Here is a 17,816-nt window from a genome sequence, read left to right on the forward strand (position 1 = left end):
GTTTGGGTAAATTCCCAGTAGTAGGATGGCTGGGTCACATGGTAGGTCTATATTCAAATTTCTGAGAATCTCCGTATTGTCTTCACAGTGGATGTACCTGTTTACATTTCTACAAACAGTGGATTAGGGTACCTTTATTCCAAATTCCTCACCAGGATTTGTTGTTTGTTGATTTCTGTATGAGAGCCATTCTAACTGGGGTGAGGCAAAACCTCAATATGGTTTTGATTTGCATTTCTCTGATGGTTAGTGATCATGAGCATTTTTTCCACATGTCTGTTGGCTATTTGAATTTCCTGTTTTGAAAAAAATGCCTGTTCAAGTCCTTTACCCATTTCTTAATGGATTGCTGTTTTGTTGTTGTTGAGTTTCTTGAGCTCTTTAAATTTTCTGGATACTAATGCTTTATCTGTTGCATAATTGACAAATATTTTGCCCCATTTCATTGGTTTCCTCTTCTCTTTTTCTGAGTGTTTTTTTTTTTTTTTTTCAGTTCAGAAACTTCTCAATTTGATGTAATCCCATTTGTCAATTTTCCTTTGATAGTCTATGATTCTGGGGCTTTTACAAGAAATCTTTGTTTATGCCAAGGTATTGTGGGGCTTCTCCAGTGTTCTCTAATAATTTGATTGTATAAGGTCATAGATTTACATCTTTAACCCATTTTGAGTGGATTTTTGTGTAAGGTGTAAGGTAGAGCTCTTGCTTCATGCAAAGATCCAGTTTTCCTAGAACCATTTGTTGAAAAAACTCCTTGCTCCAGGGTTTGATTTTTAACTTCTTTGTCAAAAATAAGTTGATTATAGATGTACGGATTAATTCTGAGTTTCTATTCTGTTTCATTGGTCTATCCACCAGTTTTTTTTTTTTTTTTTGTCAGTACTGGGCTGCTTTATCATTTTGGCATTTCTGCAAGAAATCTGAACATTCAATAAGTTCAAAGGTATCAAATACATAAAGCCTCAAGAATACAATTTTAAGGCTTAATCTCTCAAAGTGTATGTAAACATCTTCAATATTATTTAGAAAATGAAAAGCACACACATAAAATTCTGCAAGGAACCAGGTCAACTTAAAAGAGCAATGCTATGTTTGCAAATGTATTTGGAATATGATGGTTGACAGAGGCTCCTAGAAGAAAAGGAAGCATATATTAAAATATGACAAAGAAAGAAAAAGATTTGAGTACAAGGCAAAATGCAGAACTACAGAACAATTTTAAAGGCCTCTCTTCAGTACAGTGATTATGTAACAAAAGTTGTGTGTGGAGGGGAAATCTTCACAAGATGACTTCAATAATTTAGTAACAAGAAATGAATGCCATCCCCACAAGTAGGAAGGTGTTTGGACAGTTTTCACCCTGATCTGCAAACAATGCAGACAAACAACATACATGCCCACAATTTCTCTCTGACATATATATTTCAAGGCTTCAAATTATTTTCAGTCCTTTTGTATTATTTAACTATTTATGTTAGTTTGTCATAAACAGAAGTAAGTATCATCTTTTAAGAAAACCCTCACTAATGTGGAGGGCAAAATTGATATTATTGACAATGGAAAAATATCTCAAGCTGTCAGACATAGGCATCCTGAATCCTAAGAAACAGATATGTTGAAATCTGTGCAATTAAAACCTTTGAAGACATGAAAATAACTCTTCAATGTCAAGTCTGGAACTGAGGTATAAAAATTAAATTAACTTCAAAGGACCAATGATTCATATATATTTAAATCTATCTGTAATAACAAAAGTATGTCTTAATTGTACCATTTTTCACCAAAGGTGACTTTTCAAAGACACTGACATTGCTTTGTTGTGGCTGACTACATTCACACTGAGAGAGTATAAAAGTCTGGTTGTAAGAGGTGCTATTCATTCTCAGGAAACTCACCTTCAACTTCACAGCGAATCCTCATTCCCTGACACAATGAGCCACTACTACGGCAACCACTATGGTGGCTTTGGCTATGGCCATGGTGGATTCAGTGGTCTTAGCCATGGCTGTGGTTCTGGATGTGGCCACAGAGTCTATGGTGGCTTTGGCTATGGCCATAGCGGTTTCAGTGGTCTGAGCTGTGGCTGTGGTTCCAGATATGGCCACCGAGTCTTTGGTGGTTATGGCTATGGACACGTCCATCCCTTTTCCCATGGAAGCTATTTCTCCTCTAAGTTTCACTGAAAACATTGACATCTGCAATCCAACTTCTTGATCCAGAACTTATTATCCACACAAGGCATCCTCACCTCTGCTGTGCTGTTGACATGAAGATTTCTGCTTTATCCTTTATGTTATATTTCCAGGCATGTTCATCCAATAAATATACTTTTTGAACATTTTAAATCTTTTCTGTTTTCATTTGTACTTGTGCATCTAAATTGCTTTTTGTTCATAATTTTGTTGTATCTGAGTAAGAGTTGTCATTTAATGTTTACTACTCATGAAATATCTATTTCCTTAGAACTAATCTTACATACTTGTGTCAGTGTTGCATTTGTTTTATGCTGTACATGATCAGGGAAATAGAGTTAGATATTATTCAATTGTCAGAATATTTGAGCATGTAATTCACATAACAATTTAATAAAACATTTCTCTTCAGCTCAGTATAACAGAAACTTAACATTTAAAGCACTTTTGCATTTTAAATGAGATTATCCTATGTGCTTCTCAAGGATAAGCTCTCCATGTATTGTTTGTGGATTCTTTATTGAGGAAATCCATCATCAGGTACCTGTTTATGTAGTAATGATGGGGATATACACGGTGGACTCCAGTCACTGCTGCCCTACAGAATACCTTTCCCACCTTCAGCTTGTATGTTTATGAAACAATTAGATAACTTGGGAATGAGTTTTATCTGTAAGTTTTTCTTCACTCTTTTATGATCTTTATTTTTTTTTTATTTATTTGACAGAGTTAGACAGTGAGAGAGAGACAGAGTGAGAGGTCTTCGTTTTCCATTGGTTCACCCCACAAACGGCTGTACGGCCGGAGCTACACCCATCCGAAGGCAGGAGCCAGGTGCTTCTTCCTGGTCTCCCATGAGGGTGCAGGGGCCCAAGCACTTGGGCCATCCTCCACTGCCTTCCCAGGCCACAGCAGAGAGCTGGACTGGAAGAGGAACAACCAGGACTAGAACCCGGCACCCATATGGGATGCCAGCCCCACAGGCAGAGGATTAACCTAGTGAGCCATGGTGCTGGCCCTCTTCACTCTTCAACATTTACATCTATACCATTTCAAATTTCAGTCTTGTCCTCCTCTTCTTTGTACATTACAAATATTGAGTAGATTTTGAGTCAATTCTGTACAATTTCTTCCAAATTGAGTAACATGTGAGTATTGTCTCTAAATGAAAATTTTTGAGTAATTTTATTGCAAGTCTTTTCTTTGGAATCACTTTTTTTTTTTTTTTTTTTTTTTGACAGGCAGAGTGGACAATGAGAGACAGAGAGAAAGGTCTTCCTTTTCTGTTGGTTCACCCCCCAATGGCCAAAGCGGCTGGCGCACTGCGCTGATTCGAAGCCAGGAGCCAAGTGCTTCTCCTGGTCTCCCATGTGGAAGTGGAACAGTTGGGACTCAAACCAGCAACCATATGGGATGCTGGCACCATGGGCAACGGTTTACCTTCTTCGCCACAGCGCCGGCCTCCCCAAGTAATTTCTGACTGATCACATATTAGAAGAAATAGATTTCATTATAATTATTAAATGTATACAGGATATAAGGAGCAATGCAGGGTATGTTACTATTTGGAGTTTTTAATTTTTTTTGTTTTTTTATTATTTAAAATTTTATTTAGGTTATAAAAGTTTCATAATTTCATATATACAGATTTAGGAACATAGTGAGACTTGCCCCTAACCTCCCTCCTGCCCATAGTCCCCCTCCCTCTTAAATTCTCATTCTTAAGTTTTACAATGATCTATTTACAGTATACTTAATGATCCTATAGTTAGCCTTACTTTAAGTAAAAGAATTCAATAAATAGTGTGAAGAGAAAGAAAACAAAACAAAACAAATCAAAAGATATCATGCATTTCATTTACACGGGCAAAAGTACCTACATTTTGGAGGTTTAACGTGTGACTCTAAAAGTAACCACAAATGCTATTACCTTGAATAATGTCTTATGTTTATCCTTGGAAATCCATTTTTTCTTATTTAATCCTATAAAATGACATTTTAGCAATTCATCCTTTTGCTCTCGAAACCATGCACTACAATACACATTGTACATAAAATATATATTTCTAATACTCCACTTTTCAGATGTCATTGACCTAAACTAAACCATACAAAAATGGATGACCCTCCATGGTAATAAGGTGATATACTTGCCAATCATGTTATTCCTTATTTAAGCTCTATGCTCCAACTACACGTTTTTTTTTTTTTTTTTTTTCATGAGGTCATATATTTTTTATCTTCTGTCATTGTAAACACAAACCTTTAGCTCCTTACTGGAGCCTCCAGTCTCTTAATGTATAAAACATGTGCCTCATTCTAGATAGCACTCATTTCATACCCTCAGAATATTTAGAAAACATTGAACTACTTAATAGTTTCTTCTTCTAAAATCGCTCTTGAACTTATTGTCAGTACACATCATTCATTTCTTCTAAACTACCTTATGTTATATAAAAACCCCTTTATAGAAATATAAATATAGATACCTATGTTTGTTATACAAACATTATGTATATATTATATTATGTATATATTCATTCATATTCCCCAAATAGTGCACATACACTTATGCAGTTTGAAGAGATCTACTCACACTTGTGTATACTTTGAATATAGTATAAAGTTAATTTTTTTTAAAACTCCTAGTTATTTATTTGAAAGTCAGAGTTACGGAGAGAGAGAGAAAGTCCCCGAGAAAGAGAGAGATTGCCCATAGCCGGAACACTCCCCAGGTGGCCACAAGGGCCAGGATTAGGCCAGGCGAAGCCAGGAGCCAGGTGCTTTGTCCAACTCCCTGTTGTGGGTGGCCGGGGTCCAAGCATTTGGGCCACCCTCCACAGCATTTCCCAGGCCACTACCAGAGGTCTGGACTGAAGTGGAGCAGATGGGCCTGAAACTGGCACCTATAGTTGACCCTAGCATTGCAGGTGGTGCCTTTATGTGCTGCACCACAACACCAGCCCCAGGACATGAATTTTAATTGCTGAAGCATTGAATTAATGTTCACATTGTGTCCGCCACTTTCCTAAAGATCTGTAATCGTCCTTTCACATAATAACATGTTCAGATGAAGATTTGATTTAAGGCAGTTATTCACTGTGATTCCCTATCACAGCAACTTTAAATATAAAGCATTATTTTGTACAAATTGCTCTCTATCAATTTTCATATTTCTGAAAAGAAGTGTATACATTCAATAATTTCAAAATTATCAATTACATGAAACCACAGAATATAGTGATAAGGTATAATCTCTCAGAGTATATGAAAATATCTTCAAAAATTAGCTTGAAAATAAAACATATACATATGAAATTCTGCCAGGCTAGGTCAACTTAAAAGAGCCATGATTGGCAAATGTGTGTGTAATGCAATCGTTGAAGGCAGTTCCACCAGGAACAAGAAGCAGTTATTACAGAGTCAAAAAGAAAGACTGAGAAAAAGCTTTCAGTGACAAGACAATACACAAATTTAAGGAATGACTTGGGAAGCCTCATAAGGTGACTTATGTAATTTGATGACAAAATTTGAAAGTCATTCCTACAAACAGAAGGTGCTTAGACAGTTTACACCTTGATCTGCAAACAATGCAGAAAAACAACATACTTGGCCACAAATTATCTCTGGCATATACATTCCATGACCTCAAATTAATTTCACTCACTTTGGATTATTTAACAATTTATGTTAATTTGTCATAAATGGAGTAAGATATCGTCTTTCAGGAAAACACTAACTACATTTGGAGTGCAAAAATGATACTGCTGACAATGATAAAATATCTCAGGTTGTCAGATACAGGCATCCTGATTCCTAAGAAATGGATATAAAAATTGGTGAAAACATACACTTTGAAGAATAGAAAATAACTATTCAATACAAAGTCTGGTTCTGAAGTATGAAAATTAAATTAAATTGAAAGGAACAATGATTCATACATATTTGGATGTATCCCTAGTAAGAAAAGCATGGCTTAATAGTGCCATTTTTCACCAAAGGTGACTTTTCAAAGACACTGACATTGCTTTGTTGTGGTTGACCACACTCACACTGAGGGAGTATAAAAGTCTGGTTGTAAGAGGTGCTATTCATTCTCAGGAAACTCACCTTCAACTTCACACCGAATCCTCATTCCCTGACACAATGAGCCACTACTACGGCAACCACTATGGTGGCTTTGGCTATGGCCATGGTGGATTCAGTGGTCTTAGCCATGGCTGTGGTTCTGGATGTGGCCACAGAGTCTATGGTGGCTTTGGCTATGGCCATAGTGGTTTCAGTGGTCTGAGCTGTGGCTGTGGTTCCAGATATGGCCACCGAGTCTTTGGTGGTTATGGCTATGGACATGTCCATCCCTTTTCCCATGGAAGATATTTCTCCTCTAAGTTTTACTGAAAGCATCGGCATCTTCAATGACCAGTGCTCTTGATCCCGAGCCCATCGCCCATACTGGGCAACCTCATGCCTGCTGCACTATGGACATAAATATTTGGTCTTTAACCTCTCTGCTATATTTCTAGAAATATTAATGCAATAAACATTATTTATGAGCATTCTAAACCTTGTTTCATTTGTATTTGTTCACCTAAATGTACTTTTCACTCGTAATTTTTGTTGTATCTAAGTAATAGGTTTCCTTTAAATGTATACTCCCTTTAGAGTACCTATTTCCTTAGAATATTAAACACTTATAATCAGTGATGCCTTCATATCATATGATTATGCTCAGGGGAGGCTCCCTTTTTTTAGGATTTATTTATTTATTTGAAAGGCAGAGTTACAAAAAGAAAGGGAGAGGCATAAAGAGATATCTTCCATCTCCTGGTTCCATCTCCAAATGTCTATAATAGCCAGGGCTGCACCAGGCTGAACCCAGGAGCCAGGAGCCAGGAGCTTTTTCTTGGTCTTCCATGTGAAGACAGGAGCACAAGCATTTGAGCCATTTTCCACTGCCTTCCCAGGCCATTAGCAGGGAACTGGATCAGATATGGAGCAGCTGGGACTCAAACTGGCACCCATATGGGATGCCAATGTCCCAGGTGGTAACTTTATCTACTATGCCACAACTGCAGGCATTGAGTGCATTACATTTTGATTTGACATTCTATACTAGAAATATACTTAGGCACCCTTGATTTGCATGAATATTTGTGCATTTCATTCACAGTACAATTAGTTTAGTTTAATAAATCATTTCTTTTGAACTGAAAATATTAGGAAATTAATTTTTAAACATAATTGCATTTTAAATAAGATTATTTTATATGTTTTGCAAGGGAGAAATTCCCATACCCTGCAAGCTCAGTCTTTGTTCAAAGAGCCCTCCCCAGGTACCTGTTCATGTGGTAATGGAGGTGATGTACATGATGGCTCCAGACTATGTCTGGAGAATTTGTCTCCAGACTTTGCCCTCTAGAATTCCTCCCACAGCTTCAGGTTCTGTTTCTATAAAATAACTAGAGAGCCGGGGAACGAGACTTACATTTATTCAGAGTCTCTTCACTCTTTTGCCATGTTCATCAGCACCATTGCACTTTTCAGATTTATCCTACTTCATCTTGTACATTACAAATATTAAGAAGTTGTTTTGATGTCAAGGTTCTAGACTTTCTTTCAACTCAGGTGAATCATGAGTATTGGCTCCTCATTAAAAAACTTTCTATATTTTATTATGTCTTTTTTTTAGCCTTAAATGCAAGGCCCCTTATTGACTTTCAACATAGGTTTTAGCATCCTTGGATGGTTATTCTTCACTTCCATTTTCACAGGACCTCATTCACAATGTAATTTTATTGAATTCATGAAGTCACATGGGTCTTCATCAGTCTCACACCATTCTGACTGTATCTATTGGATGTGCAGGTACTTTATGGACTATGAAATGATGAATGATTTGAGTGTTGAGTCTCACCTAACCAAGCTCAAAACTAGGAACCTTCACTCGATTGTTCATGTAACAGTTATGCACAGAACACTAAAGCAAACCTGACGAGCAACATAATTGTACTTAAGTTGCAGGAAAGAAATGATAATGTTTAAAAAACACATGTAAAATCATTGTTTGACTTGATAATTCTTAAAGGTGAATGGCTGCACTAAGGGATTGTTTTTCTTTCTTTTTCTAAAGAAAATTTATCTATTTGAAAGAGATAGAGAGAGAGAGAGATAAACGGGAGAAAGAGAGAGAATGATCTTCCATCGGTAGTTCATTCTCTAGATGAAGCCTTTAGAAGGGGCCTGGACTGGAAACGGAGTGGCTGGGACAGGAACTGGCTCCCATATGGGAAACTGGTGTTAATGGAGGTTTTTATGCTAGTACCTAGTTTTCTATACTTTCACAGTTTTCAATAAGAATAATTTTACAAGACAGCTATCTATGTTACTTTGTAGCAAGGACTGTAGGATTTCAAGAACAATGAAAGACAAGTTAAATAGAATCACATTTCTCATTTACCTTCTATGTTAGAATTTGAACTAGAGAAAAATATAGCCAAAAAAGAGGGCAGCAAATATGTTTTTATTTGAAAGAATAAGAAAATATTATGAGTAGAACAAAGCAAGAATTTTGAATTTGAGAATCAGTATTGGATTATTATACTGAACATAGCAAACGACTATGATTTAGAAAGTTTTTAATAATAATATTTTCATTTTATATTGCAGTCCCCTTTAAAGATTGTTGTAGCCCAGAAAAAAATGTGTGTTTATGAGAAATAATTAAAAAACAAATACAATTCTGCTGTAGTAGTCATCATTTGCCAAATGAGTCCCACATCAAACTCTGTGTCACATGTGGTGTTTGGAACAGGAAGGAAGGGAGTTTAGAAGATATCTTTGAAGAATATGATTTGGATTGACTATATGAATGATGAAGGAGAAGAGAAATACAAGTTGACTCACTATTAGGCCTACAGACCGATGTGACATCGTTCTTGTTAAATGAAGAGTACATATTTGACTAAAAAACTAATGAAAGCTTGATTTTACACTTTATATATTCATTATCTCTTTGTTTGGCAAGTGAATATATCTTGTTGTACAATATAATTTAATTGTATATATAATAATATTTTAATGCCTTTTAACTCTTATCAACGTATTTACCGAAAACACCTTAACATTTGTCTTTAGCATGGCTAAATAGCTTAACTCAGAGGCCATCAAAGAAACTTTCCAATACTAATTTGAGCATCAAAAATTTAATTTTCATAAAGTTAAATAAATTAATTAAAATAAGTTATTATGTGTTCTCCTTTCCAAAAGGTTTTCAAATATACTTAGGTTCTAATTAACTGTTAGCTGATAGGAATTATAAGAAATGAGCCAGCGCTGTGATACAGTAGGATAAGCCTCTGCCTGTGGTACCAGTATCCCATAAGGACACCGTTCCTGTCCCAGCTGCACCTCTTCTGATCTAGCTCCCTACTAATGGACTGGGAAAGCAGTAGAAGATGGACCAAGTGTTTGGGCCCCTACACCCTGGTGGGAGATCCAGAAAAAGCTCCTGGCTCCTGGCCATTTAGGGAGTGAATCAGTGGAAGCAAGACCTTTCTGTTTCCCCATCTCTCAAATAAATAAATAAATAAATAATATATTTTTAAAAAGTTATGAGCTTTATTAAAATTATTTATACTAAGAATAATGAGAAATTTAGAACATGATGCTATTTTTATTTTAATATTTTCAGAAGTAAATTTACCAAAACGGTATATAACATGTTGAATTTGCACTGGGAAAATACCTATATCTTAGAAATTTTAGATGTGACTCTAAAAATAATTGAAATTTCTACTGATTTAGTAAAATAGATTTAGAGTCAGCGTTGTGGCATAGCAGATTAACCTGTCACCTGTGATGCTGGCATCCTTATGGGCACTGGTTTGTGTCTAGGCTCCTCCACTTTTGATCCAACTTCCTGTTAATAGTGTGGGAAGAATAATGGAAGATGACACAAGTATTTGGGCCCCTGACACCTGTGTGGGAAACGCAGATGAAAAGCTTGGCTCGTTGCTTCAGCCTGACCCAAAGGTAGCCATTGCGACCATCAAGGGAGTGAACCAGTGATGGAAGATCTTACTCTGTCTCTCCCAGTCTCTGTGTAACTCTGACATTCAAAATTTATTTGAATTATATATAATATATATAATAATATAATATATATATGTGTGTGTGTATTATCTATAATGGTTATGCTTAACAATGAACATTTCTTTTGGATTTTTTTTACATTTCTTTTTTATTTGAAAGGCAGAATTACAGAAAAAGAGAGAGCGAGAGTGTGCCTGACAGAGAGCGAGAGAGAGAGAGAGAGAGAGAGAGAATCTTCCATTTGCTGGTTTACTCTCCCAAATGGTTGCAATGGTCAATGAGCCAGACTGAAGCCAGTAGCCAGGAGCTTCTTTCAGATCTCCCAAGTGGTTGGCAAAGGCCCAAAGACTTGGAACATATTCTACTGCTTTCACAGGCACAGTATCAGGTAGCTGGATCAGAAGTTGAACAGCTTGGAATCAAACTGGTGCCCATATTGGAAGCCAGGGCTATAGGCAGTGGCTTAACTAGCCATGCCACAATGGAAAACTATCTCAGGCTGTCAGATGTAGGCATCTGAAATCCTAAGAAACAGATGTAGAGATCTGTGAAAACATAAGCTTTGAAGACATGAAAATAACTCTTCAATACCAAGTCTGGTTCTGAGGTATGAAAATTAAAATAAATTCAAAGGAACAATGATTCATACACATTTGGATGTATCCTTAATAAGAAAAGTATGGTTTATTAGTACCATTTTTCACCAAAGGTGACTTTTCAAAGACAGTGACATTTCTTTGTTGTGGTTGACCACACTCACACTGAGGGAGTATAAAAGTCTGCTTGCATGTGGTGCTATTCATTCTCAAAAAACTCACCTTCAGTCTACAACAAATCCTTAACCCCTGACACGATGAGCCACTACTATGGCAACCACTATGGTAGCTTCGGCTATGGCCATGGTGGTTTTGGTGGCCTAGGCTGTGGCTGTGGCTCCAGACATGTCCAAGGATTCTCTGGTGACTTTGGCTATGGCCATGGTGGATTCAGTGGTCTGAGTTGTGGCTGTGGCTCCAGATATGGTCACCGAGTCTATGGTGGTTATGGCTGTGGACATATTTGTCCGTTTTCCAATGGAAGATATTTCACCTCTACTTTTTACTGAATACATTGACATCTGCAATTATCCAACTTCTTGACCCAGAACCCAGTACCTAAACTCTGCATCCTCGCCTCCTGCTGTTCTGTGCACGTGGAAATTTCTACTTTATCCTTTCTGTTAATATTTCTAGGCATTTTAATCCAATAAAGATACTTGATGAGCATTCCAAACCTGGTGCCATTTGTATTTGTCCACTTAAATGCATCTTTCATTGATAGATCAGGTGCTTTTGAGTTATAGGTTTAATTTAAATGTATGCTGTCAATGAAATTATTTATTTTCTTAGAATTTATATACCTAATGTTGCTAATGTTACACCTGCTCAGGGATGGCTCCCTCTTTGGTGGATATTCACTGATAAAATATGATTAGAAACTCAAGGACACTTCTTTACATAGCAATTTATTTAATAAAAATTTTCTATTCAGCTCAGTATAACACAAGATTTAATTTTAAAAACACGTTTGCATTATAAATAAATAACCTGATACGGTTTACATGAAAGGACTGTCTGTGTCCTATTTGCTCAGTCTTTCATCAGAGAGCCCCTCCCCAGGTACCTGTACATGTATTAATAACAGGAATATACATGGTGGACCCCAGCTCCTCTGTCATCCTGAATATCTTCCCCACTTTCTTCTTCTATTTTTATGCAACAAGTGGAGAGCTAGATAATGTGCTTTATCCATATTCAATGTATTTTTTATTTTTACTCTTGAATCATTTTCATCTGTACCATTTCACTTTCCAGGATGATGCTATTTTTCTTTGCACATTAAAAATAGTATAGTTGATTGTGAGTCAATGATATGCAGTCTTTTCCAGCTTAGATAACACATGGGTATCAACAATAATTAAAACTTTTGAGGCCGGCGCCGTGGCTCACTAGGCTAATCCTCTGCCTGCGGCGCCGGCACCCTGCGTTCTAGTCTCGGTTGGGGCGCCGGATTCTGTCCCGGTCACTCCTTTTCCAGTCCAGCTCTCTGCTGTGGCCCAGTAAGGCAGTGGAGGATGGCCCAAGTCCTTGGGCCCTGCACCCGTATGGGAGACCAGGAGGAAGCACCTGGCTCCTGGCTTCAGATCGGCGCAGCACGCCGGCAGCAGCACACTGGCCATAGCGGCCATTTGGTGGTTGAACCAACAGAAAAGGAAGACCTTTCTCTCTGTCTCTCTCTCTCTCATTGTCCACTCTGCCTGTCCAAAAAAAAAAAAAAACAAAAAAAAAGAATTACATTGATATTTCTTAATTGTTAGCCTTTATTTCAACAACTCACACTCTATTTAACAGACAGCTCATAACATTTATTTATTTATTTATTTATTATTTTTTTTTTTTTTTTGACAGGCAGAGTGGACAGTGAGAGAGAGTGACAGAGAGAAAGGTCTTCCTTTGCCGTTGGTTCACCCTCCAATGGCCGCCACTGCTGGCGCGCTGCGGCCAGCACACCGTGCTGATCTGAAGGCAGGAGCCAGGTACTTATCCTGGTCTCCCATGGGGTGCAGGGCCCAAGCACTTGGGCCATCCTCCACTGCACTCCCGGGCCATAGCAGAGAGCTGGCCTGGAAGAGGGGCAACCGGGACAGAATCCGGTGCCCCAATCGGGACTAGAACCTGGTGTGCCGGCGCTGCTAGGTGGAGAATTAGCCAGCTCATAACATTTAAATCTTATAATTCTGTAAAGTTTAAACATTCAATAATTTAATATTGTCAATCACATAAAGCCAGATAATATAAAGATAACGTCTAGTTTACGGAAGTATATGTAAGAATACCTAAAATAGTTCAAAGATACCTATTATAATAAATACATACAATTTTTCAAGAGGTCAGGTCAATTTAAAATAACAATGATATGTTGGCAGATGTGTGTGGAATACAATCGTTGAAGGAGGCTCCTAGATGAAGAGGAAGCAGACGAAGAGAGACAAAAAGCCTGAGAAAAAGCTTTGAGTGAGTAAGCCACAGTCCTCTCTTGAGTACATTGGATGTCTAACAAGCTGTGTTTTGCAGTCTTTACAAGGTAGACTTTTTTATTTGATGATAAGACTTGAATATCATCCTAAAAACAAGAAGGTGCTTAGACATTTATCACACTGATGTTCAAACAGCACAGAAAACCAACATGCTTGCTATCATGTTCTCTACAACAGACTTTAATTTTATGACCTAAATTACTTTCAGTCATGTTGGATTATATGCCAATTTATATTAGCTTTGTCATAAACGGAAGTTACCATGTTTAGGTAAAACTTTAATTTTTTTTGGATGGCAAAAATGATACTGTTGACAATGGTAAAACTTCTCAGAGTATCAGATGTAGATGGCCTAAATCTTAGGATATAGCTATTGAAATCTGTGAAAACGTACACTTTGAAGACATGAACGTAACTCTTCAATGCTAAGTCTGGTTCTGGGGTATGAAAATTAACTTATATTAAAAGGAACAATGATTCATACATATTTGGATCTATCCTTAATAAGAAAAGTGTGTCTTAATTGTATCATTTTCCAGCAAAGATGACTTTTCAAAGAGTGACAGTTGTTCCTTGTGGTTGACCACACCCACACTGGGGGAGTATAAAAGCCTACTTGCAGGTGATTACTTTCATTCTCAGGAGACTCACCTTCAACCTCGAACCAAGTCCTCACGCCCTGACACAATGAGCTACTACTACAACGATCACTGTGGTGTCTTTGGCCACGGTCATGGTGGTTTCAGTGGCCTGGGCCATGGCTATGGTTCCAGATGTGACCAAGGATTATCTGGTGGTTTTGGCTATGGCTTTGGTGGTGTCAATGCTCTGGGCTGTGGCTGTACTTCCAGATATGGCCACGGAGTCTATGATGGTTACTGCTATAGATATATCCATCCGTTTTCCTGTGGAAGATATTACTCCCCTAGGTTTTGCTGAAAACACAATCATCTGTAGTGATTCATGTTTTTGACCAGCTGGGCATCCTCACCCCTGATGTGTTATGGACTAAAGATTTCTTCTGTATCCTTTTTTTGCAATATCTGAATCCTTGTTCTTTTTGCTCCATCCAAAAAATGTTAAATTTAAAGACATTAGAGAAAGGCGTAGCTGAAGAGGAAATTAGCATGTACAATTTTACTGGAAAGGAGATGAAAATTATCTTCTTAGAACAATGAAGAAACTGAAGCATGAGGATCATTTTGGGGTTATTTTATTATGGAGTATAGCATATGAGGAATTAATAACAAGTGCAAAAATGTTTTTACTTTATTTTCCAGTAAATTTCAAAGAGAGTATAAGATAGAAAATTGCATTTTTTTAAGAGAAAGATAATTGAAAATAAAATAAAATGCTTCTATAGTAATCCTGGCATTTGTCAAAGAAGTTCCTATTCAAAGTCTGTGCCTGGATATGCCATCTGGAATAGAAAATGAGGAATGTAAGAAGATATATTTCACTAATATCATGCAGACTGATTATATGAATGACAATGAAGAAAAGTAATGCAAATTGAGGCACATTTTCAGTTCTAATGACCTGAATAAATTCCTTGATCTTGGTTAGATATACATTTGTCTAGAAATGTAGCAAAAGTGTTATTTCAGACTATTTTCATCTGTGCTACTTCTTTGGTTGGAAATGAAAGTAACTTCTTGATGGATATTATTTAATGTATTTATGCCATTTTAATATAATTTATATTTATATATTCTTGCAATTACCAAGAAACATCCTAAATTTTCCTTTTATATAAGTAGTAATTGTATATTAATTCAGAGTCCAAGTTTCAAAGAGATTTCCCAAAGCTATTTTGAGATTCAAAATATTTAATTTCGTTAGAAAAAAAATCACAAGATATCAATTTAACTCATATAGATTAAGTTTTTTTGTACCATATATATTAGTTACCAAAAATCAGAGAAAAACATATGATATTTATCTTTTTGGGTTTGGATCTTGTGATTTGACTACTGTTTATAATCCTTGTCTATATTCCAGAGGAACAGTCATCCTACTATTTTAAGCATGTAGAATTCTTTATTTAAATGAGCATTAAGGCAATGATTATAAAGTTAATAAAAAATTTTTATGGGAGAAAAAAGAAGGAGGAGAAAGGGAGAAAGTATCAGTACCTATGAAATATATGAAATCTATGTCCTTTATTTTAATAAATAAAAAATTTAAAAATATTAAAAATATTACTACATTGCCATTGATGTGTTCTCATTTTCAAATAACCTATCTGACAGTTGATTGTTGACAAGCAGTATTTTGTTGTGCTTCAGAAAAGAAATGAACTTTAACATAAGCTTATACAAGAAAGGAATAGAAATCTTAGGACCTAGTACTGATATCTTTAATGTTTTTTTTTTTTAATAATGTCAACCAAACAGGATATAATGCAGCACCCTGAAACAAGGAAATATATTGCCCAGAATTTTCAAGTTCATATGGGCCTCCCAAAGCATACTCAAATGACATGAATTTTAATAGTATGTGTTACATTTAAACTTCAGGCCGGCGCCGTGCCTCACTAGGCTAATCCTCCACCTTGTGGCGCCGGCACACCGGGATCTAGTCCCGGTTGCCCCTCTTCCAGGCCAGCTCTCTGCTGTGGCCAGGGAGTGCAGTGGAGGATGGCCCAAGTGCTTGGGCCCTGCACCCCATGGGAGACCAAGAGAAGCACCTGGCTCCTGCCATCGGATCAGCGCGGTGTGCCGGCCGCAGCGCGCAGGCTGCGACGGCCATTAGAGGAAGACCTTTCTCTCTGTCTCTCTGTCTCTCTCTCACTGTCCACTCTGTCTGTCAAAAAAAAAAAAAAAAGAATAAAAAACTTTAATATACATGTCTTATTTCATCATAAAGCCAGACACTGTCAATGGTTGCTCTCAAATAGTTTGCTCTCATGATGGGTATGTGGAGCATTGCATTAGAATTCTGCTAAGAGCACCCGCATGCCATATTGAGCTCCTGGTTCAAGTCTCAGCTCTGCTTTCAATCCAGCCTTATGCTAATGCATACGCTGGGAGGAAGTAGATGATGGGTCACCTACTTTCGTTTGTATAACTCACGTGGGATACCTGGATGGAGTTCCTAACTCCTGGCTTCAGTCTAGCCCAGTCCTGGCTGTTGTAGGCATTTGGATAATAAACCAGGAAGTGTAATCTCACTCTCTATTGTTCTACAGTTCAAATAAATATAAAACATTTTTTAAAGTTTTCTTGATAGAAAATTTGCCCTAATATCCACACTGCACAGAAAATATGTATTCCTGAAACCTCATTTTCCTGATGTCAGTGCCCAAAACAACATGGAATGTAGTTCATGATCCAAATTGTCCATCAATTACTCCTTGCCTAAGTTCTATGCCATGATCGTATTATTTTGTTCAGTGATGGTACAGATTGCTTGCCTTTATCTATGATCATAAACCCACACTCTTGTTCCTTGTTGGAGTCTTCTACTCTACTTTCAATCTTGATGTTCGTGTACCTCTTTCCTTGTGCATCTCATTTTTCACCTTTTGCAGAATTCTTTTGCAAGACATTTTAGTAGTTAATTTCTTTCTTTTTAAAGAATTATTTTATTTATTTGAAAGAGAAAGGTAGAGCCAGAGAGACAGAGAGGTCTTCCATTCTGCTGGTTCACTCCCCAAATGACTGCAACAGCCAGAGCTGAGCTGATCTGAAGCCAGGACCCAGGAGCTTCATATAGGTCTCTCACAAAGGTGCAGGGGCCCAAGGACTTGGGCCATCTTCTGCTGTTTTCTTAGGCCACAGTAGAGAGCTGGATCAGAAGTGGAGCAGCCAGGACTCGAACTGGCGTCCATATGGGATGCCGGCATTGCAGGCTGGGGCTTTAACCCACTGCGTGATAGTGCCAGTCCCAGTAGTTAATTTCTTAAGTCACTCTTGAAATCAGTGTAACAATGTTTTGACTTTTGTACACACTCCCAAGTGGTATTTGGATCTACAATTATCCCTCAGGTTCTAGAGGTTTTGGTTTCAAGACCTCCCTGTGGATGCATTCCAGATCTGAGAGGCTCATTTCCCTTATCTGAAAACAAAGCTTATTTTATTATATTTTAATCACTATAAATTTGTTTGTCTTATATAATAATACCATGTAAACTATATGTAAATGTTATACTGCATTTTTAGGGAATAATACTGAGGAACAAATGCTATATATGTTCAATAAATATTGTTCCAGTATTGTAGATATTTGATTCTATGGTTTTGAAACCCATGGATATGAATGGCCAATTGCATGTGTTTTATCTCTACAAAGTAGAGTGTTAAGCCTCAAGAATAAAATATATAATATTTCTTTCATGTAATTTTCATTCATTTAGGAGAATTTAACATATCTTATATTATCTTATTTATTCAAATATGGAAGAAGACATTATCTTTGAAGGAAGTTCTATCAGAGAGAAAATGCAGACACCATTG

At 37.1% G+C, this 17,816-nt stretch overlaps 2 protein-coding genes across 2 annotated transcripts; both read left to right on the top strand.

Annotated features, from left to right (window-relative positions):
- The first annotated feature begins 1,931 nt into the window (after positions 1 to 1,931).
- Positions 1,932 to 6,590, top strand: LOC138849462 (keratin-associated protein 19-1-like). Its single transcript, XM_070073109.1, has 2 exons — positions 1,932 to 2,135; positions 6,294 to 6,590. The coding sequence occupies exons 1-2, from the start codon at positions 1,932 to 1,934 to the stop codon at positions 6,588 to 6,590; spliced, it is 501 nt and encodes a 166-aa protein (XP_069929210.1).
- Positions 6,591 to 11,136: 4,546 nt separating this feature from the next.
- LOC138849463 (keratin-associated protein 21-1-like) lies at positions 11,137 to 14,298 on the top strand. The gene is made up of 2 exons (XM_070073110.1): positions 11,137 to 11,348; positions 13,899 to 14,298. Exons 1-2 carry the CDS (start codon positions 11,137 to 11,139, stop codon positions 14,296 to 14,298), a joined length of 612 nt encoding a protein of 203 aa, XP_069929211.1.
- Positions 14,299 to 17,816: the final 3,518 nt, after the last annotated feature.

This window comes from Oryctolagus cuniculus, chromosome 4 (assembly GCF_964237555.1).
Source record: "Oryctolagus cuniculus chromosome 4, mOryCun1.1, whole genome shotgun sequence".
In the NCBI taxonomy this organism is placed as follows: domain Eukaryota; kingdom Metazoa; phylum Chordata; class Mammalia; order Lagomorpha; family Leporidae; genus Oryctolagus; species Oryctolagus cuniculus.

Coding starts and splice junctions, on each gene's coding strand:
- LOC138849463 (XM_070073110.1), top strand. CDS start 11,137: ATGAGCCACTACTATGGCAACCACTATGGTAGCTTCGGCTATGGCCAT. Junction 11,349..13,898: donor GGCTGTGGACATATTTGTCC/GTTTTCCAATGG, acceptor ATCATTTTCCAG/CAAAGATGACTTTTCAAAGA.
- LOC138849462 (XM_070073109.1), top strand. CDS start 1,932: ATGAGCCACTACTACGGCAACCACTATGGTGGCTTTGGCTATGGCCAT. Junction 2,136..6,293: donor GTGGTTATGGCTATGGACAC/GTCCATCCCTTT, acceptor ATTCATTCTCAG/GAAACTCACCTTCAACTTCA.